This window comes from Notamacropus eugenii, chromosome 1 (assembly GCF_028372415.1).
Source record: "Notamacropus eugenii isolate mMacEug1 chromosome 1, mMacEug1.pri_v2, whole genome shotgun sequence".
Classification (NCBI taxonomy): Eukaryota; Metazoa; Chordata; class Mammalia; order Diprotodontia; family Macropodidae; genus Notamacropus; species Notamacropus eugenii.
The window spans coordinates 414,632,438-414,656,146 of record NC_092872.1 but is presented as its reverse complement, the minus strand read 5'-3'; the positions used below and the strand labels follow the sequence as shown (position 1 = coordinate 414,656,146).

Genomic DNA, 23,709 nt, shown 5'->3' with positions numbered 1-23,709 from the left:
TAAATTGAGCTGAAAGAGCTCTTAGTGAATTTTTAGTCTAACTTTGAACTGAGGACCCAGAGGGGAATCATAGAATTATAGATTTAAAGCTGGAAAAGACCTTAGAGGTCATTGAATCCATTTTACAGATGAGAAAATTGAGACCTAGAGAAATTAAGTGACTTGCTCAAGATTACAAAGCAATTAGGCCTGAATCCGGTTTTGAATTCAGATCTTCGTGACTGCAGGTTCAGGGCTCTATCCACTAAAACCAGTAGTGTCAAACTCAGTATAGAAAGGTGTGTGGGGATCGGGGGAGTCACTAATTACACAGAGATCCTTACAGGGGCATATCAACTTAGTTTTTAAAAGTACCATTATGTATGTTTTCTTGTATTGTTGTTTATTTTTGTTAAACATTTCCCAATTCCATTTTAAATTGGTTCTGGGAACACTCTGGAGTGTTGCCGGCCACAAGGTGCCATGGGGCCCACATCTGATTCTTCTGCACACGTGCTACGGGACTTGCCGCAGTCCACTTGGTAAATTAATAGTCCCCGGGGTTCGAGGAGTCCATGACGTCAAGGCTAAGGTTCTTTTCCATACACTTGCCTCCTAATTATGAAAGTCTTCGAAGAGGCTGCCTCCTGCGGAGGGGAAGTGTGCTGGCTTCAGAGCCGGGGCCTGAATCCCAATTCCATTGTCACTTACTGCCCTCGTGGCTTTGGGCGCATCCTCTCCGGCCTCAGTTTCCTCATCTGTAAAGTAACGGAGGTTGGACCAGACGGCCTCGAAGGTCTTTCCCGACTATCAGTCATTCCTGAGCAAAGCATCCCAGGCCCGCTCTAGGCAGGACGGAGGCTGTCCCTCGAGGTGGGCAGGGTCCGCTTGGCCCCCCTGCCGGTCCCGTCCCTAGCGCAGCCTGGGGAAGAGAGGGATCTGGCGGCTCCTCGCGCCGCGCTTCAGCACGCGGCCAGGCGGCTGGAGAGACTCCTTGTGCGTGTGCGCAGGGATGGGCCGGAGGAACAGCTGGAGCCTCCGCGGGCGGAGCGCGCTGCCGGCGTGAGAGCAATGGAACAGGAGAAGGAGCGCGCGCCCCACGAGGGGTAACGGACGCTGTGCGGCTCGAGGCCCCGCCGCCAACCTCCTCCCCTCTGGAGGGACCAGAGTCCTGCCCCAGAGCCCTGCCCCCGGCCCTTGTCCTCGGGGTGGGGGACACCCCAGCATCCCAACCTGCACACAAGGGGTGTCCCCCAGGGTCTCTGCTTCCCCGCAAGGAGAGTGGGGGCGGCCGGCGCCCTGGCTCCCCACGACGAGAGGCCTCTGGAGGGGATCTCTACTTCCTCACAAAGGGAGCGAGGGGCCCCGATTCCCCACCAGGAGAGAGGGAGCGTCACTGCTTCGCCACAAACCACATCCCCTGACAGGGTCTCAGCTTCCCCAACGGGCAACCCCTGGGGGAGAATCTCTGCACCTCTACAAGCTATGGGGGAGGGATCTGTGCTTCCTCCCAAGGGGAACCCCTGAAAGAGGCTCTGCTCCCCAACAAAGGGCGTCCCCGAGGGGAAAAGGTCTCTGCTTCTCCAAAAGGGCAGGATGAGTCTTTCCACCCAAGAGGACTCCCCATCTCTGCTTTCATACAAGGGGGGGGTCTCCTAGGGGTCTCTGCTTCCTCATAAGGGGAATCCCTGAGGGGGCTTCTGCTTTCACACAAGGGGAATCCCCCTCAGAGTGCTTCCCCACGTCTAGTTGCCACATAAAGAAGGACTTGAATGTCTCCTCCCTTTCCTACCAAGGGAGTTCCATGTTCCCAGAGTCTCTGCTTCTAGAAAAGGAAGCTTCCTACCAAGAAGGAATCTGTTACCCTCAACTCCTTTGAACCCATCCAAATTTCCATTAGCAAAAGGTACCATTCCTGCTTGCCACAGACTGGCCTCCCTTTTGGAAGCTTCTGCTCACAGCAGTTCAGAGGGTCCTTCTCTGAAGGGGGAGAAGGTCTGTCCCTTTTCTCTCCAGTGGCTCTAAGTGGAACCACTAGTGACTCTATGTCATCTGTAAGTATATTTGAATCCATTGGTCTCTACTACCTGGCATTTCTTGGCATAGGGTCTAATGAGCATGGGTAAGAGGCTGCAGTGCTCACTGGTTCTTTCCTCAGCAGGGCAGTCAAGGAAAAAGAATGGTACCCAACTCATGTGCAGTTGACGATCCTTAGGGCTCAGAACCTCCAGGCCAAAGGACGCTCTGGGTTCAGCAATGCCTATGTGATCATGCGGCTCCAGAAACAGAAATATATGACCTCAGTGGTGCGTCACAACCTGAATCCTGAGTGGAAAGAGGATTGCATCCTTCGGTTGCCTGGTAAACTGGATATTTTGGAGGATCCTAACCTCATCTTAACAGTCAAGCATCATTCACAGTGGTTCGCAGACCAGTTCCTGGGCCAGATATCCATTTCTCTGAAGCAGCTTTTCCAAGACAAAACCAAGAGGAACAATGAGTGAGCAGAGTTGGCTTTTCCCACACACAATTGAGGGATTTCCACACACGTAAGGACAGATTCAGGATTTCTGAACTCTTCTTCATTCTCCTGAAGCAGGCAGCAGGAGGTAGTAAGGGTAGCAGATGAATGACAGGGATGCATCATCATGCCAAGGTCACTATCCTCTGCAAGGGTATCAGTCTAGGATCAAGACCTTGTGAATTAGTAGGGCTATCCCTCTAGAATAAATTAATCTTTCTCATCAACTTTACCCTCCAAAGGTAAAATGAGGGGTCCCCTAGTATGTATGGGCTGTTTCAAGTAAAAATCACAAAATATTAAACCACATCAGTCTCTTGGACCCATGAATCTTAGAAAGTGACTAGCAATGGGAAAATATTTAAATAAAACCAAGAAAGTAATTTAGGGAATAATTTTCCAGCTTGTGAATTATTAGACTCTTACTTAACTCCCCTGCTACCTACCCATTAACAATTTCTCCACCAGATGAAATTCAGTTGAGTCTACTGTTATTTGAGCTGGTAAAAGGTTAAATGAGGGAAGAAGCTGAAATTATTAGCTTCAATGAAATGTTTAGACTATAGATTCACGAGTTTCAGTTTCCCATTACCATGGGTAACCAAGAGTGGGCTATAAATATCATTGGGAATACACTTGAAGAACAGGAAAAAAAACAACCTAAAAATTGCATTTTTAGTGAAGGGAAAATCTATTAAGTAGAGGAAAATAAGAGAAGGATTAGACCATTGAAAGAGTAAAACAAAAAAATAAGTGGAAGGAGGAACAGATTCCTGGTGATCAAGGTATAGAGGAAAGAAAAGGATTATCTAAGGCTAATTACTTCTAGAACTTTATGTAAGAATGTCCTTGGGTAGAGGTAGAATAAAAGGAATAGTTTAGTACATTAACTATTTAATCTCTGATTAAGTTCAGTTTCTATAGGACCACTTGGTATGAGGGAATCTTTTGTTGAGCAACATGTTACTCATTTCCTTTAAACCAGGGAAACATGTTAACCAAGATAGAGAATGTGTTTGGTAGCAGACCCAAAACAGAAGGGAAATGGAGGTAAAAGAGGAAGTTGGGTTCTGTGAAGCTAAGAGGAAATTCTATTTTAGCTGCCTGAGAGAAGATTCATTTTATGTGTAGGGTAAGATTTCAGTGGCTGTGGTATCACTGGCATAGTATGTGGGCAGTCCCTAAAGTGGCCGAAACCAATGTAGGGTAGCATGATTGTGCTAGCTTCCGATGACTTCTTGGGAATTTCCTTCATGTAGGTGGTTCATCTTGCAGTCCAAAAGCAGGAAGGCCAACAAGTACCTTGGACGTCTACAGCTCAGTATTCAGTTCATGGAGATTTCGGGTCAGGACAGGGAGTCAGTTTTTCCAAGAGACAGTGGGTCATGGTCATCCTTTGGCAAATTCCACAGCAGATTAATGAGCAAGAGAAGCAAGATTTATAAAGCAAATCCCTTTCCCATGGTAAGTAAGGATCTGTGTTTCCTAACATCTTTGTTTCCTTATCTTTTCAGTTTTCTCCTTGTTTTCAAAGAACCTGTTATACATAAATCTCTTAAGAATGTTATGATTCTGACCAGTATCAAGGTAGACTGAAATAGGGAAGGGCCTGCTCTTTGAAACCACAGTATAGGGATTATGGGGATGTGGCAGTCAGTTTAAGCAGCCCCTAAATCACTGCAACATGAATCCTTACATACAGGGACAGAATTTCTTTTAGGACCAAAACTTGGGTAAATTTCAATGAATAGTTGCTAGGACTTCAGATCCTTCAGCCTTGAAGCTAATTAATTTGCCAGATTTCACTTAGGAACCTGCCAGATGGCTGTGAAATAGTACCTTACATGAAACCATAGGCTTGTTACAGCTACAAGATCCATTACCCTGTTTGTTCCTTGTTTTCAGCCCAGTATTGGTGACTACAGCTACATTAATGAATCAGAGAGGGCATCAATCATTGCCCCTAGTTCTTCAGGATATACATTTCCAACTAGAGGTGAGTTGTTATTGAGAGAACTGGAAGAGAACAGTAGCTAATTTGATGATGACTAAACTTAATCTTAGGTTAGTGGTTTACTGCTTGTTCCTCCCATACCATCCCTTTACTGCTATTATTCAGTTACGTTTTCTCCTTGGAAGTTTTTCCACCTATATATATATACATATATATATATTACCCTATTCAAATCCTTGTTACATTCATCTATTGCCCTTCTTCCTCTTTTCTCAAAGGAGTTCAGTACAAGTCTTCCTCTCTGTCTTAATCTTTACCTACTTATTTGGGTTGTGAATATAAATATTGATGCCTCCTCAAAAACTCTGGCCTTCTAGTTCAACAACTGCCTCAACTCCCATGATTTATACTTTTACTTCATTGCCACCACACACAGAGATATTCTTTGTCTTATCATCAACTGACAGATCTACCCCCAAGATCTAAAACCCTCAAACTTCTCTCTGCTATCACAAACTTATTATTCCATCTCTCCCTCTGCTTCACTTAATTTTTTTTCTGTGCTCTCATCAAGTACTTCATCTACTTCATCCCTACCTGCTTTTCAATCCATCCCCCCTTCTCATTTCCCTCCCTTCCTATGCTTGACCCTATAGTTAGTTACCTCTGTGTCTCAAGGACTTTGTGACTTCCTCACTCTCTTGTCTTTTTGACTCTCATACCATACTCCCCCTCCATCAGGGATTACTCCTGCCATATGCCTTCTCTTTTCCTTCATGTGCTGCAGAACACTAGTTGAGCCCAGTACAGATTTATGTTAATCTCAACTAGGATCTCAATCCTGCACAGCAATCCTTTCCTGACTCCTTTCTTACTGCCTACAAACATGCTCAATTTTTTCCCAAATCACTTGACTGCCATTCCCTCAAGTGTCATTCCATATCTTGCTTTCATTTCATATCAAATTTCCTAGGAAAAAGTATCTACATTTGTCTCTACTTCCTTACTTTCCTGTTGCTTCTTAGCAATCTTATCCCTTTACTACACTGAAACTACTTTCTCCCTGGTTGTCAATGATGACTTCATTGCTAAAAATTGCCTTTTCTCAGTCTCATCTTTATAGCTATTTGTAACTTTGGATACTTGTGACCCACCTTCTTCCTCCTAAAAACTCCTCCTCTGGCACTTTTTGATACCGCTCTTAGCTGGTTCTCCTGTTTGTCTTAGTGCTATTCCCTCTCAGTCTCCTTGGCTCCCTTGGGAGAGGAGGGGAGGCTATCCGATACGGATCTGTCTTGGGCTTTCTTCTCTCTCCACATCCTTTCTTGGTAGTGTTTTCATCAGCTCCCACAGGTTCAATGATCATTTTTGTAGAGATGACTCCCAAATCTATATATCCAACCCTCATTTCTCTCCTGAGTTCCATATTGTTGTTCCAGTTGCCTACTAGATATTCCTTCCTGTATGCTCCTTGGCATCTCAAACTCAACATATCCAAAATTGGATCTATATCTTTAGAGAAGGGTCCTCAACTGACTTGTTTCTGTTGAGTACACCTGTCACCCTCCTCCCTGTCACCCACATGATATCTTGGACTCATTGACTCTTCACTTTCTCTCACCACTCATAACTAGTCAGTTGACAAATCTTATCAATTCTGTCTCCTCATTCTGTCTCCCAAATTGGTCCCCTTCTTTCCTCTCATAAGATAACCACCCTAGTTCAGACCTTCATCACCTCTCAACTGGACTACTGCGATCACCTCCTAATTGGTCTCCCTACTTGCAATCCTTTTCCTGCCAAAATCATCTTTCGAAAGTACAGGTGTCACCATGCCACTCCTTTGTTCAATAATCTTCAGTGTTCCCTTCTGCCTCTAGGATAAAATAAAAGCTCTTTAGTTTGTCATTCAAAGACTGTCATAAGCTGGCTCCAGTCTACTTTTCCCAGCTTATTTCACATTACTCTTCATAAAGTACTCTTCACTTCTAGCCAAACAGTTATATTTGCTATTACCTAAACCTGGCATTTCATCTCCCGCCTCTTTATTACGGCATAGATGGTCCTCCATGCTAGCAGGGCATTCCCTTCTCACTTCTGCCTCTTAGAGTCCAAGATAGGCAAGGTGCCACCTCTTAAGAGAGGCTTTTATGATTCCCTGATTGCATAATTCTCTCCCTCCCTCCCTCACCCACCAGTTTATCTTATAGTTATTTCTCCGGGTATATGTTGTATTTATCTAGTAGAATGTAAGTTCCCTGAGGACAAGTGGTCATTTTTTACTTTGTTTTTGTATTCCCCCACATCCAGTACACTGCATTATCCATAGTAGGCACGTAATAAATGCTTGTTGTTTCTACATTTACAAGTGATACTAACTTTCTGAGTTTTCAGAAAGTCTTTACTCCAAACCAGTTAACTTTGGAGTAGGTATTTTTCTGTTGTTATTTTCTTTCTTTTTTCTTTCTTTTTTTTTGTTGTTAAATCCATTAGCATCACCTGTTATGCTGGTCCTGGAAACAGATGTCAACACACAAGACAGTACTCAAGGCTTGGGGTTCAAACTTCATTCCTGCCAAGAGATATTCCAGGATTTAAATCAATGTACAGATGGTATCAGTTCAATACCAAAGCATTCAAGTAGCTATCCAACCATGTCACCTTCTTTACTTCGACTGCCACACCAAGAGCCTCCGGACCAGGCCAGCAAGGCACTAACTCCATTCAGCAAAAAGAAATCAAGCCTCCCAAAGGAAAGGGACTGCGAAGACTTTTGGGAGAGCTTTTCAGAGAACCTAGACTGTAATTCTCAAAATAGCCTACATACTAACAAGACATACGGTTCATCTGCCCCTTCCTTCTCCCCAGAGCAGCAAGTTCCTCAAGAGCCTGCTTCAAAGAAACAACAAAGTTCATCAAAGTGTCATAGTTGCTGTGGCTCATGTCTTAGTTGTTTAGGTTTATCCCCTGAGACATGACTGTTCCTGCTGTAATAGCATTTTTACTTGCCAGCCTATTTAAAAAAAAAAAACAAACTTGACCCATATATACATGCTAAACATGTCTTTAAATGCATCTTATTTCATGTAGAAGAAAATGTCTGTTCCTTCCATCATCATCCTACTGCTATTCATAGATGGTCCAGGCTTATTTCTGTACAGACTCTGGGCTCCTGATTCTTAAGTTATCCCATGCTACAGACTTAAGATGCACAACTACTAAAAAGAGTTTATTAACTTTCTGTCAGGGTTCTCCTCTCTTACTCCCTCTGTAAGGGAGAGATCAACCTAATCTCCCTAAAACACATTTAATTCTCTAATTCATTTATTACATAGTTACAGTGTGCAGAACACAATGCTGGTCAGTAAAAGTGCTAAGTATGTTTGATCTGGCATTCTAATACCATGCAGGAGAAATAGATAGAGGATATTTTATTCACACACAGCCCTTTTTACTTTATGATAGGGATATATATGTACATATATATACATATATATAGCCTGCATGCATACAGATCTAGAGCACATTGTCAGACAATGGTCCTCAATAGTACTGTTCATGACTTGTGGTTTAATAAAAAGGAGGACCTGCTCTGAGCAACTGTACTACCTTTGTGACCTTGGGTACGTTACTTGGCCTCTCTGTGCCTCAGTTTCCTCATCTTTAAAAAGGGCATTGATTTAAATAACATCTAGGATCTCTTCCAGTCCTAAATCTATGATCCTGTGACTTAACCTGGATTTTCTTAAATGTGTCATTTCATGTGGACACTTTACAACATGGCCATTTTTACTTTGTTTCTCTTCTAAAACTTGACAGCAAATTTTGTTAGCCTATTGGACCAAGGACCATTCCACAGTCTCTGTAACCTTACAGAATTCCATAATATTAAGCCAGATCACATGCAGTACACAGCATTGGAAAGAAACTACACATTCTTTGTGAGCCAACAATGTAACTTTCTGACTGATTTACACTTAGCCCAGAAACATCCATTTCCTGTAGCCTAGACCAAAGGGGTTGAACACGCTGCTCCATGTGGCCTACAATGCTCCAGAGTCCAAACCAAATTAAAGTTAAATTGGGAAATTTAGCAAAAGAAAAATACAATAAAATATCAATAATTTACATTTTAAAACTAAGTCCTTGTGCACCAGCAAAGATTCTTATGTACAGATTAGTGACCTCTTTTCTATTTGAGTTTGACACCACTGCTTAGACCACTTTTCTAGGCCAAATCTACAGATAATACATCAAGTTTATAAACAAATATTAGTCACTGAATTTAGGTCCTTTGTCCCATTCTATCCACAACAGGTTGTAGAAATGGTGCAATGATATGAAGTCTACAAGGTTGAATCGAGAGTCCTACCAATCCTCATTTATGTCCAAATTGATGAAATCAGTGGTATGTAACATTATAATGATACAAAATTTCATGAGAAATGACCTATACTTTAGCAAGATGAAGAAAGCTATCCTAGACTCTTTCAAGACTCTAGAGAACAGAGAACAATGTGTGTAACAGCCTTCCCCCAATTCCCATCATTCATTGGCTTATTCCTATGAAAACTGATATTAATGATTCAGAATATGAAAGTATGTATTAATGCTTGGTCAGCAGCAGGAAGAGAGGTAGGTATGATGATATGACAGAAATTTTCATGTATTACATTTCTGGAGTGAGCTCCCAAACATGGCAGCTAAACTGGAAGGAGAGTCCAAGCTGGAAATAAGTTGACGATTGTTTTCCAGATCCTGTCTCTCAGTCTGACTGGCAGAAGAGGTGAGAAATAAGCAAATTATCCCCTCAACTCTTACACTGAATTTTTCATAAGTTTTACCCTACAGAATTCAGAAAACAAACACAAAATGTCTCTGAGATGAGGCCATCAGAAACTAATGAGGTCAGCATGTTCACTGTTGCAGAGTTCTTGGGGGATAAAAAGGAAGTTTAAAGATTGAGAGATGGGGCCAGTGCAAAGGGATTAAGACTTGCTCTTGGCCTCAAAGGTCAGAACTAGGAATAATTTACAATCCATATAGTGCAATCCTTTTGTTTTATAAATAGCAGTAACTTGCCCAAAGTGACATCAGTGGTAAATAGCAAACCCTAGCTTTAAACCTAGTCCCTCTAAATCCTGTGCTTATACTATGCCATATTGCATTCTGAGTAGCTAGCTGTTAACTTCTGCATTTCCTCTATCCCACAAGAGTGACCTTCCAGAAGGTTGTTCTTTAGTAGGATCAAATGCATATCTTTGAATGTAAGAGCTATTATTTACAACAGGGAAACACTAAAAGCTTTCCCAGTACAAATAAACAAGTAAGAATGTTCCCTCTCTTCAGTATCATTTGACATAATTTTAGAAATGTTAGCAACAGCAATAATAAAAGAGAAGAAAATTGAAGGTATAAATAATAGCAAAGAGGATACTTACAGAGCATATAACATACTTAGAAAACCACGGAGAATTGGTAAAGAAAGTAAGACTATTAATAGCTTGAATTAAGTAGCAGGATACAAAATCCACAAAAACCATCAGCTTATTTATGTGTTACTAACAAAAACCAAACAAAAAATCCAAAATTACAGAATGCATAAAATAGGAGTTAATTTATCTATATGAGACTTAAATGCAACTAGAAATCACTTTACAGAAGGGAAGAAAAATAACTGAAGAGATAATGTGCTCATGGGTGGAGTGCAGTAATATAATAAAAATGACACTACCTAAATCAATTTACCGATTTAATGCTACACCAATCAAATTACCAAAGGGAAACTATAGAATTAGACAAAACAGTAATTCATTTGGAGCAACAAAAGGTCTGGAATCCCCAGAAAAATGAGAAAAGTACAAAGGGAATAGAGTATTGGTTGCATTCTAAGTCTCTAAACAATAGTTATTTTAAAAAAATTTAGTACTGTTTAAGAAACAGAAAAATCCATTAGAGGAACAGATCAGAAAATTAAGAAAAAGGAGTAAATGAACACGGTACTTCAGTATTTAATAAATCCAGGTAGATAAATTATTTAGGGAGAAACTTCTTTTTTTAAAGGGAACAGCTGAGAAATTAGGCTTGGCAGAAATTAGGTTTAGACCATCACTTTACAACATAGGCTCAAAAAGGTTATATAACCTGAATATAAAGGACATTATCATGAAAAAATTAGAGGAGAATGGGAAGAAAATACCTTTTACTACTATAGCTAGGGGAAGAATTCAATTTTTTAAACTGATACTTTTTGTTTTTTCACCTCCATTTAAAAATATAGTCTCTATCCCCACCCTTCACCCAGAGTTTTCGCCATAACAAAAAAACAGAAGGAAAAAAGCAGTTGAACAAAACTAAATACATCAAGTGTGTCCAATATTACAAGCAATGTTGCATAACCTATAGTTGCTTACCTCTGCAGATAAGGGGAGGGAGATAGATTTTTTCATCTCTTCTTCTGAGTCTAACTTTGTCATTATGGTTGCTTTTTTTGTTGTTGTTCTTTTCATTTATATCATTTTAGCCATTGTAATGTTTTTAGTTCTGCTTACTTGGCATTAGTTCACATAAGTCTTCCCATGCTTTTCTGAATCTTTAATATTTTTCTTTTTAAAAAATTATTTCTATTCTGAACTTACCAAACACTAAATAAAATGGGCATTTATATATGCATAGTAGAATAGAAAAAGAGGACTGAACATGAAATTGCAGCTGTCTGTTATTTACAACTTGCTTTTCCTTTTAAGGATATAATAAGTTCTCGCTTGTAGCTTTCAAAACTGTCTTGCTTGTCTATATTTCTTTCTGGTCTTTTCTGTATTAAAAAAATTTTTGTCTCAATCCTCTATGCTTTTCTTTTTTGACTATTCTATCTGTAATGTCCTTCACCCTCTTACAATATCCCCCACTAGAAAAAGAAAAAAAAAAACCTTTAACAAAGCATAACCTAGCAAAACAAATCTACATATTAGCCATGTCCAAAAATGTATGAATTATTCTATGCATCTGGAGCCTATCAGCCCTTTGACAGAAAGTAGGTAGCTTGTTTCATCATTATTCCTCTGGAATTATAGTTCATCAAACTAATCAGAGTTCTCAAGTCTTTTTTTTATAATGGTTTTCTTCATAACATTATTTTTGTTCCACTCACTTCCCATCACTACATACAGATCTTTCCAGGTTTCTCTGAATGCAGTAATATTCCATTACATTCATATACCATTTAAAAAATCCATTCTCCAACAGATCAGGACCCACTTTGTTTCCAGGTTTTTTTCTACTACAAAAAGCTGCTATAAACATTTTTGTGTATATATGTGGTGTGTGTGTGTGTGTGTGTGTGTGTGTGTGTGTGCCCTTTTCCTCTTTCTTTGATCTTTGGTGTATGGACCTAGTAATGATATAACTGGGTCGAAGGGTGCATTACTGTGTCTATTTTCCTGAAGCCCCTCTAACATTCATCATTGTTCTTTTTTGGTTAGTTTTGTCTATGTGAGTGTGAGGTGGAACCTTGGAGTTGTTCTAAATTGCATTTATCTAATTTTTGATGAGCATTCATAATTTCTTATGGTACAGAAATAATCCATTACGCTCATGTACCACCTTTTACATAATCACGTCCAGACAGATAGATCCCTACATTGTTTCCAGTTCTTTGCCAATATAAAAAGTGTTGTTATAAGTATTTTGCTGAATGTTAATTTTATTTCTAGCTGAATGTTAATTTTATTTCTATCTTTGACCTCCTTACAATATATTTCAAGCAGTGGGATTCTTGAATCAAAAGGTATGGACATTTTAGTAATTTTCTTGGCAAAATTTCAAACTACTTTCCAAAATAGTGAACCAATTCACAGTTCTTGCAAAAGTATATCAATATGCCTCTCTTTTCAGTCTCTCCAACTATTTCTATTTTTGTCATTTTTGCCCAATTTCCTGGGTATGGAATAAAACTTCAGAGTTATTTTGATTTGCATTTCTGTTATTAGTGACTTGGAGCAATCACTCTAATCTTTGTTAACTGCAGTTCTTTTAAAAACTGTTCGTATATCCTTTGATCACATCAATTAGGAAATGGTTTTTGAACTTAAACAATTAGTTCATATATTATGGTTATCAGATAATTATCAATGACGTTTTATTAAAAAATATTTTTTCTTATCAATCACTTCCCTTCTTATTCTAGTTGCATTAATTTTGCCAGTATAAAAGCTTTCAATTTCATATAATAGAAAATACATTTTATCTTTTGTAATCACCTTTGTCCTATTTTGTTTAAGAATTCAGGGGAAGAGTTTTTATCAAATAAGAGATAGAAGAAATTATGAAAAATAGACCATCTTGATTACAGAAAATTAAAAAAGCTTTTGCACAAACAAAATCAAATAGAATAAGACAAACCGTAGTAGGAAAAAATTACATCAAATATTAGTGATAAAAGCAGAGAATACATAGAGAATTAACAAAAATGTAAAATACTAAGAGCCCTTCTCCAATAGATAAGTAGTCAAAGGAGATGAAGAAATTGCTTTCAGAGGTACTACAAGTAATAAGTGACCATTTGAAAATACATCATTAATCGCAGGAGAAATGTAACTCAAAACAACTTTGTAATTTGGCAAAGATAACCAAAACAAAAATGGTCAGAGGCTTTGGGAAAATAGGCACACTAGTACGTTGTTGTTGGAGTTAACTATTCTAACTATCTCAAATCTCAGTTTGGAGTTATGCCACAGTAGTCGGCCCATATGTTTGATCCTAGTAGTGAATAATTTCTTCAAGTGAATTAATTACATTAAGATCAAAGACAGAAACAAAAGTCCACTATATTCCAAAATATTCACAGTAGCAATGTTGTAGCAAAGAACTGGAAATGAAGTAGGTATAGTTGTAACATGGCAGAAAAACCTGTGGCATATGAATGTAGTAATATGATTGGGCAGTGAGAAATGACCATATGAAGGATTCAGAAAGACATGGGAATATTTTGACCAACTGATGCAGAATAAAATGAGTAAAACCAAAAGAACAATAAGGTGCTGGAGAAAAGATAATGAAACATTACCTCTCTGCTCAGGGCATGGAAGTAGGAGACAATACTGGCCAAATGCTGTACCTACTGTCAGATTTGATTACTATTTGAGGTTTTTTCTTTATCAGGGTGGGTTCAGTCTAGTTGTGTGTGGTAGGGGGTAGTTTCCAGGAATGATAGTAATATAATGACAAAGAACATCAAGAAAATGTATTAAAATAGCAGACTAAAAGAATGACCTTTCTAGAACTACAATATCAAATTTGAAAACTGAATTTAACCCCTATGAGTTGAGAACTGGTTTCCCTCAGAAGAGATACTTAACAAGATGAGGGAGGACAAACCAATAACTTCAACCTCTTAAGGAGATAAGGATGGGTTGTTAAACAGCCAGAGCTTTAATAGGGTATTGAGGATAGGCTAGTGTAGAGAGCACTCCAGCTTTTGGCAGACAAGCAAACATGATGGGAATAGCATCTGATTAAAGGAAACTAAACTCAGGTGTGTGAATAACTGCGCCTGACACATGTCAATCATTGTAAATTGGGGAAAATGATTCTAAATCTGGAAGTATTGTTTCAGACAAGTGTCACTCATAGATTGGGAGTGAGGTAAAAGCAGAATAGAAAATATATATCAGAAACCTCTTGGAAAGCAGGATCCACCAGTAAGGGTGTTCTCGGCAATAATAAGTGCATCTTTGTCCATCCGGTGACAAATCAACAAAATTACCTTTTCCCCCCATAATACTTCCCTCCTTATCCCACCATAGAAGAGACATGACATGGTCAATTTATGCACCAAAATATTTAATTTTTCCATTAAATGGGATAAAATGTTCCCTTCTAATTCAAGCATTGTGGTTTTGAGAATTCACAGGCCAAACATTGTATACAGGTGAGGTATAATTCATGTAGGCAACAAGGCAGATTTGTTCCATCTTCCTTGTCATCCTGAAGGAGGTAAAGTCAGTAATACAGCAGAGGGATTACTGTCAACACTGCTTGTACTAGTCCCCAAGTAGGAGAGGAATTTATTATCAGAAACCTCCTGAGAAAATATTACAAATATTATGAAATCCAAGCTTGCTTGCTTAGCCATGGCCCACACAGCAACAGAAGGCTATCAAAGAATTTAAAAGAATTTATTAAATGCTAACTACGAGTGAAGAAAATAGATAAGCAGAGAATAGTATCCATCTCATCCTAGTTAGGGAGTGATATAGTAGGGAAGCTTATAGTATTCCCAATTAAATTTAAAACTTCCCCATATCAGTTCACGTGTCTGGGACAGGTACTACATATAGATGTATTAGGACTAGAATTCAATAGGAGAAAGAGATTGTACTTGGGAAAATGCACAGGGCTTTTAATGCAGCTCCCTGGCACAAAACCCCATCTTTTTAATATATTCTCCTGGTGATACTGTAAGGTTGAAAAGCTGGGAACAAAGAATGAGAATTACAAGGGAAATTAAAGTTCGATGGATAGACACACAGTGGGTGTACATAGGCCACACTGTATTTCCACATTTTCAAGTGGTATGAGGGATGATATTCAGGAAATGTATGTTTGGAAAAGGAAGAGCCTGGTTGTATAGCAAGACAATAGAGCAGCCATACAAGTGTTCTACTGTTATCCGTAAGGAGACACAGCAGAAGTGCATTGAGAAATACTCTGTGGAGGATCTATGAGAGAACACAAGTATCACACAAGATGCAAAGATGTGGAGTGACAGGATCTGCAGCAATGGGCAGAAGGTCCCCAGGCAAGGGATCACAGCTACACACACACACACACACACACACACACACACACACACACACACACACACACACACACACACACACACACACAGAGTCACAGTTGCACATGACTGAACCAAGTGAATAACAAATCAATGGACATACATCAATATATACATGTGTATGTATATTTGTGCATATGCAATACAACACCAGGATGCCACTTGTGTCTATATACCAGTTGCAAAAATTTATGGGGTTCTCCGAGCAGATTCTGGATCTCCTTTCCCCATTCTGACTCCTTAATCACAAACCTGAAGTAATGGATGGAATGAAGGGAAGTGAGTAAGCATGGCTGAGAGAATCTAGCTCAGACAGGTGACAATGGGTCAGAGGCCAGGTCTAGAAATCAGCTTTCTCTGACAGTCTCCTAGGTTTCTCCAACCTTGATACTCTTCAGGAGTATCTGCTAAAGGAGGTAACTGTACCTGCTATCTTCAATGTGGTCATCTGGAGCTCCAGTTTCTCAAAGCAATGTGAATTGCCTGTGAAAACTTTTTTTTTTTTGCAGACAGGGTATCCTTATCTCAGCCAGGATGATAGTGCAGGGGCTGTTCATGGGCCTAATCCCACTATTGATCAGCATGGGAGCTGTGACCTACTCAGATTTCAACCTGGGGCAATTCTTCCCTCCCTAAGCAGCCTGGTACTCTCTAGGTGCTGGAGGCTCACCATTTTGGTGCCAGATTTAGTGTGGACACTTAATTGGCTTAGCACTCTGCATATCAGAGATCCTGAACTCCAGCAATACAGCAGCCTCAGCTACCTCAGTAACAGGTACTGTCAGCATGTGCCACCATGCCTAGCTCTGAAAAAAACTTTCATCAACTTTTCCAATTTGTTACCTTGCAGTTGAGTGGATATCATTCTCCAAAACAGATTCCTGGTGGTTATTTTTTCAGATACCACTGGAAAATTTTTAAACTCTGTCAGCCTCATCAAAGAGGGACCTGCCTCTGTCATCAAACTTGTCTCAGGGCCAGAAGCATTCTTTCATGAGAAGGCATCTTTCAGTCCCCAAGAACACTCCTAATCCTCAGATGTCACATCAATGTCTTCATCAATGCCCTGCCTTGAAGTCACCTGCCACTGACTCATAAGAGGTCCATTCTTCCTCTTCTCCTCTGCTGTTGGGCATTCCTCCTCCATCTTCTGCCTTTTGTGTTTTGTTCGACGATTTTGGAACCATACTTTCACCTGCAGGAGAAGTCCTGTAAGATTACACCTCCCCAGACTGTTAGTCTAACCAGGGATAGGGAACCTGCAGCCTCCAGGCCACATGTGGCCCTTTAGGTCCTTGAGTGTGGCCCTTTGACTGAGTCCAAGTCTTACAGAACAAATCCTTTTATTAAGGGGATTTGTTCTGTGAAGTTTGGTTTCAGTCAAAAGGCCACACTTAAGGACTTAGGGGGCCACATGTGACCTTGAGGCTGCAGGTTCCCCATCCCTGTACTCTAACCAGCCTCTAACAGACAAGATATCCTCCATTCCCTTTCTTGCATTCAATGAGAGGCCTGTAGCTTCTATGTCAGATGTTAGTCTTTGCCTAGAGGGTAATCCAGGGCACTTCAGCTCTATTTCCCAGGGAACTCTGAAGCTAAATTCTTGGACTTCACTTCCTCTCTCTCACCACATTGTCTTTTTATTACACTGGTGCCTGGAATAGCCTCTTTCTAGATCTTTCCACCATTCTCATCCCTTCCTTTTCCCTAATCAAATACTACTTCTGACCTTTGGGAAACAAAGAGTTTTACATGCTGTGACTAGACAGGCTGGAGTTTGTGCTCATTATATCAAGGAGCTCCTCTGGAGTTTGCTCCTTTTCATTCAAGTCCTTGTTCTGGATATAGAAGGGAAACCAGAGGGAGATGTGCATGGTTTAGAAATGACTTCCCTTCTCTGCCCCTCCTCCCACCAAAAAAACAATACCTGAGTTTCCGTTAGACACAAGCTGTTTGCAAGCTGCTTCCTCTCAGCTCCCACTACATAGTGGTTTTTCTCAAAGGCTCTTTCCAGCCGCAGGAGCTGGGATGGGGAGAAAGCTGTCCGGATCCTTTTGGGCTTTCGAGTAAAGGGTCCACAAAGCAGCAGGCTCTCAGTGGAATGAACCTCTCCTGTTTGAAAAGAAAAGCTCCCAGTATTCTCTGGTTCACCTTTCCCAGCTAGTGTCCAAGAAACCCTAAGTGTTTCTACCAGGTTTCCAGGGTAGTAGAATAGCACCGTCATCCTCTCCCCCAGTTCCCCAGCACTTTCCTCTAATGCCCATCCTGGCCTTGAAGTTTAGGTGGAACAATAATAGCTGGCTCCCATTTCTATAGAACTCAAGAGCACCAGACTCAGAGTCCGGAGAGCCTGGATTAAAATCCTATCAGTCATTTTCAATCACATTATTGATCTGGGTGACCTTGAAGACAGTTTAACCTCTCTAGACCTGTAAAACAAGGGTGTCAGATTGGATGGTGTCTAAGAACCCTTTTAGTTCTAAGTCCTATGACCACCCCTCTAAGCTAGTACTTGGCTTTCAGTTTTATTGCTTCCACAAAAGAAAATGCAGGGCACACTAGGAGAGGAGCAGAATGAGAATGGGAGTTCCTAGGTTCTGCCAATATTTCTGTCACACTCTCACCACTTCCAGATACCTATGTCAAAAGGGAGTTAATGAACCTTAGATGACAGAAGCCTGGGTCTAAAGGCTCTGTGTCATTGCTGTAGATAGTGATTGGGGCTGGGGATGGGACAGGGAAGGGAAGTTGTCCAACCTCTTTAAGAATAACCCCAGGCTTCTAACTGCTGCCTGGAATGGGCATTGACTGGTGGAGATTCACGTAGCTCCAGGAGTATTGCTGGCCAGTTGCTTCTTTCTTCCTTAGTGTGGTAATCTCAGGGAAAGAATCCTGGTTCTGATACTAGCTTTGTGTCCCTGAACAAGTCACTTAACTTTTCTCATCTGTGAAATGGGTTGAAATTGCCCCAGCTGCCTGGCATTTTAGGGAGGAAACTGCTTCATAAGGTTTAAATCATTATGGAAATAGGGATCATTAGTACTTAGTTTTGGTAGGGTGATGCTTAAGCATTGCCTCCAGTTCCTAGAAAGGTGTATTCCTGCCTACAGAGTCATCAGGTCACAGGAGGATCTGTGGAGTGAGTGACCAATGTTCTTACTGGAGCCCACACATTGACTCAGACTGAAGGCTTCTGCAGTGATGTGAAAGAGGGAGCCTTGGAAACCGGCTTTATCAAAACTAGTGTCCCTCTCCCCGCCCAGTTTCCATTACCAGTTGTCCCACCATACTTTCTACAACTAACTGCAAAAGAAAGGCAATTCTTTCTTTTGGTGCCACCCCTGGCCAGGTCCCCGACCTCCAGCCCCGTTCTGAATCACACTTCTTCCCTCTCCGCGCCCCCCACCCCCTTGTGCCATCTGCATACAGAGATACACCTCCTGTGATTCAAGGGTAAAGCCAGATTCTGGTGAAACTTTCCATCCCCAAAGTGGTCCGCAGAACCAATACCAGTTCTTCTGCTCGGTTCTACGGGGTGGGAGGGAACTGGAATGATCGGCTACTTGGTGCCTTTTGTGGTGACCTTGAGCAAGTATGTTCCCTTCTCTGAAACTCAGTTACTTCGTCTGCAAAATGGAAATAGTAACCCTAGAACTGCCTCCCCCGCAGGATCGGAGCTCCAAAAGGAAATTAAGTTGCTATCGGGCAGCTCGGGCTGCTATTTTCAACGCTAATTGTGCGGCCCCGCCCCGTCAAAAGTGCCCAGCTCCTGGTCAGAGAGGCAACAGGATGCGCCTGCCTCAACTCTCTCCGTCCTGCGACCAGAGGAGCGGCCCCACCTAACCCATACTCCCTCCCTCGGACACAGGCATCCTCTTCGCTCCCTATCGGGTCCGCAATGTCCCCGTTATTTAGATGTAGTTTGTCACAAATGGAAGAGCTCGCTTAGAGATCTAGTCCAAACCCTTTCTCTTCCTTCACCCTCCATACACAATCCCCCCACACTTTGCGTTTTTCAGATGGGGAAACTAAGGCGCAAAGAGGTGACAGGACTTGCCCACGGTCCCGCGGTGAAGGTGGAGGCGGGACAATGCAAGCCCAGCTCTTTCCCCCAGAGCTGCCTCCCCGACGGCGCGCGCTCCCCAGGCTCAGTCGCACTCACCCGGGAAGCTCGGCGTCCACAAGAGGTTTCGCAGAAGCCAGGGGCAGCAACTGCACAGGTCACGGGGGGCGGGCGAGGGCGGACCCAGGCGACCACCGGCTCCGCGGTCCGGGGCAGCGGGAGGCTCTGGGATCAGCAGGCGGGCAGCCCCCCAGGCTGGTGAGACGCTGGGCCTGGCGGGCGCGGGGCGCAGCAGTGGCTCCGTAGAGGTGCCCACGAGCGCCTCGATGGAGAAGCCTCTTCTGGCGGAGGTGAACATTCCCGAGTCCGGGAAGGACCGATTGACCCGCGCAGCCTCCCTCCGGTCTCCTGGGCCACGATTGCGCCGCATCCGCACTCAGCACCGCGGGTTAGGGGGCATGCGCCAGCCCGCCCCGAGGGAGGGAAAGGGGGCTGGTTACCGCCCGCCCATCCACCCCAGGGTACCCCCCCTTCCCGACCCAACCGCAGCCCGGCTCCCGCAAGACACGCACAACCAGGCTCTCCACTTTTTTCCAGTCCCAGCCTTGACAACTACTCCCTCTCCTCCAGGGCCCCTCCCCTCAGATCCCAGCGGCCACCGGCCACGTCCATCCAACAAGCACCACTTTGTCCTGCCACAGTTCCATCCTGACAAGGATCTTCCTTCCTTCCAATAATTCAGCTTTCCTTCCTCTGAGACTCTGTTCCAGAATCCAGAATCTCACCCTCTCGGGGCTGGCAGCAACTTCCGAGGTGATTTAGTCCAACCTGCACAACTTTGTACATCCTTGTTGGAAGTCCTACCATGACAGCCTCCCAAAGCGGCCCATTTGGCCTTGGGGCAACTCTCATTGTGAGAAAGTTGTTTTTCCTAGCTCCACTAGAACTGTCTTGCTGAAACTTTCAGCTCATGGACGACTCTTCCCTGTGGAGCCAAGGAGAACAATTTTAATGGGGTCTTTCACATAACAGCCCTCCAAATACTTGAAGACATTGACCACCTCCCTGTCCCCCATCTCATCTTTACATCCCGGTTCAGCAACGACCTTCATACTGTATTTTCCAGGCCTCTCTTCCAGATGATAGTCAACACCCCTCTTCCCACCTCCAGTTGGTCAATGACCTTCCTAATGTGTTTATTCCATGTGTGGCCTGATCAGGACCGATGACAGAAGGACCCTCACTTCTGTGCTGGAAGCACGGGCTTAAGAGCAAATTTATTTTGTTTGATTGCCTTGTTGCCATGTTACATAACTGACTAATATTGAGTTTGCAGTTATGATCCACACCCCACCACCTACCCGCATCCAACCCCAGAATCTTATACTCTGGCATTTGTTTTAATCCAAATGCAGAACTTTATATTTCTCTATTAAATTTAATCTCACTAAATTCAACTCATTTCAGCCTTTCAAGATCTTTTGGGATGCTGATTCTACTATCCAATGTGTCCCTCCCTATACCTTCACATACCTGGCACATTTGATAAATGTTATCTGTGCTTCCATCCAGCGATCAAAATGTTGAACAGAATAGGGCCAAGAACACATCATTGCAACAGTCCTCTAAAGACCCACCTCAGTGCTGATATTTTCTTGGCCCAACACCAAAATATTCTCTAAGAAAAAAGGAGGAAAAAAACCTAGCTTTTGGTTGGAAGGAGACAACTTCATGGACCCCGAGGCCTGATGGCAGTATACGGACTTCTGGGCAACTCTGGCCAGTGCTCTTCAGTCATGAGCTCCTGGTCATCTGGCATGAAGTCTGGAGTCCTCGTGCATTCCCAGGAGCCTCAACCTTAGTTCTAACTGGGTCTCTGTGCCCCTGGAAGGGCAGGACTCCTAGCTTTCTGCATTCTGGCTGCTGCTGCAGCTGGCCCAGGTGATATTTCACCATCACTTACAGCTCCTTCATCATGGACTTGGTCACTGTGGTCATTCAACTCGATCTAAATTTTTATATATGTATTAGTATCATCGAGTCCCTAATCCACAAGGACATCATAAGAAATTTAAGAGTTTATTAAAGGTTTATCACCTTTCTAAAATCCTGGATGTCATTCTCCCTATCTATTGCCATAGTTATGGGCAGCTAGGTGGCCCAGGGGATAGAGTGCTGGGCCTGAAATGAGGAAGACCTGAGTTAAAATCCAACCTCAGACACCTACTAGCTGTGTGACCCTGAGCAAGTCACTTAACCCTGCTTGCCTCAGTTTCCTCATCTGTAAAATGAACTGGAGAAGGAAATGGCAAATCACCCTAGTGCCACAAATACCTCAAATGGGACCATGAAGAGTTGGACACAACTGAAATAACAGAATAACAGCAGTGCTGCTGTAGTAACCCTCAAACTCAACTCTAAAGAGAAAGGAGATTAGCCTGGCATGAACCAACTAAACCTATGGTGACTCTTAGCAATCACTCTTTCTCTTTTAAATGATCAGAAATCATCATTTAAGTAACATATCCTAGAATTTTGTCCAGATTTGAAGTCTTTTTTTAATCTACCTACCCTCTTCCTCTTTTTTGAAAATTAGGGGATCTGCCTATTTCCAGTCCTATGGCCCCTCTCCCATTCTCTATGATTCTCTGAAGTTCACTGACAAAAGGCCAGGCACATCTAGAAGTTCTTCTAATGTTTTTGGTGAGTGACCTTCTATCCTATTAGTAATAAATATGGGAGAGAAAATTGAGTATGGTCTGATGCTTTGAGATGTGAGCAGATTTTAGAGTTCAAAGAAAAGATAGATGGATTTCCATGGCCTAAAATACCAGAGGGGAAGTCAGTCCAAGAGAGATGTGATGCTCTAAAGAAAGAAATTCTGACAATATAAACAATTCTGAAGAGGAAGAAAGGGGATGTTGTCTAATGAAGGCTGCATGGGTGTAGAAGGAAGTCATTAGCCAATTTAGATTTCAAGAATATATGTATAGAAAGTGGAAGCTAAGTCAAGATGTGTGGAAATTGGACAAGTCACTTAGATCATATGAATTAGAGCTGAACGGGATGTTATCAGTCACGTCCAATTTCTTCATTTGGGAGGAAACAGTCACAGCAAGGTTAAATAAATGACTTACTCATAGGTAGTAAATAGTGAAGCTGGGCTGAGAACACAGATTCTCTGGCTGAAAACTCAATGATCTTTCTACTATTCCATATTCACTTTACCTCTCTGAGCTTTAGTTTCTTCATCTGTAAAATGGGGATAATACCACTTGCACTCCCTATGATATGTACTTTGTCCTGAGAAAAATATATTTTAAATGTAAAGAGAAATAGAAGTATGAAAGAATGATATAATCACATAACAATGTGCCAGAGAGAAAGCCAGAGAGGGAATAGTTGATAAGGAAACCTCCTGCAGGAAACAGGAGAGTGTGGGGATAGAGGGCACAGACTGTTGGTCTTGGCAAGGAGCAAGGGCCCCCTCTTCCTGAGAGACAGGAATAAAGGAGAGGATAGGCAACAAGGGGGTTTGGGGGTTTGGATTAAGGGGAAAGAGAGAGCTCATGATGGATAGGTTCTGTTTTCTGAGTGAAGTAGCAGATAAGGACATGTGCTCACCGAGAGGAACATGGGAAGGTACCAAGGGTTTGAGAAGAGGCTTGGTAAAAACCAGTAAATGATATAGAAAGTCAGTGAAGGAAGAATAAAAATTTTGTCATTCAGCAATAAGGGTTCATTTGAGATTGGAGAACATGAATTTGTAATGGATCTAGTTGGCCTGGTGATATGACTTCCCCAAAAGGTATTTGGCAGCTCAAGAACATATGTTAAGAAAGCAGGTGGTAGTAGAGTGATCTGGTGCTGGACATACTTATTGTGCTGAGAGGGACAAAGAGAAAACACTAAGGAATTCACTAGGTTTGTGTAGGGGAGAAAGAAGGGAAGGAAATACGCATTTATTAAACACCTAGTATGTGCTAGGCACTGCACTAAGAGCTTTACAAATGATGTCTCATTTGATCCTCACAACAACCCTAGGAAGTAGGTGCTGTTATTACCATTTTATAGTTAGGAAACGGAGGCAGACAGAAGTTAAGTGACTTGTTCAGGATTGTTGTTCGGTTGTGTCCATGCCTTCATGGCTCCATTTGGGGTTTTCTTGGCAGAGATACTGGAGTGGTTTGCAATTTCCTTCTCCAGTTCATTTTACAGATGAGGAAATTGACGCAGACAAGGTTAAGTGACTTGTCCAAGGTCACGCAGCTAGTGTCTGAAGCTGGATTTGAACTCATCTTCCTGATTCCAGGCCACTGCGCCACCTAGCTGCCTTGGTGATAGAACTAGCCATT

The 23,709-nt window shown here is 42.1% G+C and overlaps 2 protein-coding genes across 3 annotated transcripts; one reads left to right on the top strand and one right to left on the bottom strand.

Annotated features, from left to right (window-relative positions):
- The first annotated feature begins 600 nt into the window (after positions 1 to 600).
- Positions 601 to 11,294, top strand: LOC140518063 (uncharacterized). Its single transcript, XM_072629816.1, has 6 exons — positions 601 to 775; positions 896 to 1,085; positions 2,138 to 2,479; positions 3,760 to 3,964; positions 4,406 to 4,496; positions 8,772 to 11,294. The coding sequence occupies exons 1-6, from the start codon at positions 601 to 603 to the stop codon at positions 8,795 to 8,797; spliced, it is 1,029 nt and encodes a 342-aa protein (XP_072485917.1). The 3' UTR covers positions 8,798 to 11,294.
- Positions 11,295 to 14,277: 2,983 nt separating this feature from the next.
- On the bottom strand, positions 14,278 to 23,244 carry LOC140518784 (homeobox protein EMX1-like). 2 transcript variants are annotated; one of them, XR_011972014.1, is made up of 4 exons: positions 19,454 to 23,244; positions 17,219 to 17,403; positions 16,135 to 16,486; positions 14,278 to 15,543 (listed from the first exon to the last, which is right to left on the bottom strand). XR_011972014.1 is itself a non-coding variant. In XM_072631192.1 (3 exons), the coding sequence occupies exons 1-3, from the start codon at positions 19,782 to 19,784 to the stop codon at positions 16,319 to 16,321; spliced, it is 684 nt and encodes a 227-aa protein (XP_072487293.1). In that variant the 5' UTR covers positions 19,785 to 23,244; the 3' UTR covers positions 14,278 to 16,318. The 2 variants fall into 2 exon arrangements, 1 of the variants encoding a protein (XP_072487293.1); XM_072631192.1 differs by having other exon boundaries at positions 14,278 to 16,486.
- Positions 23,245 to 23,709: the final 465 nt, after the last annotated feature.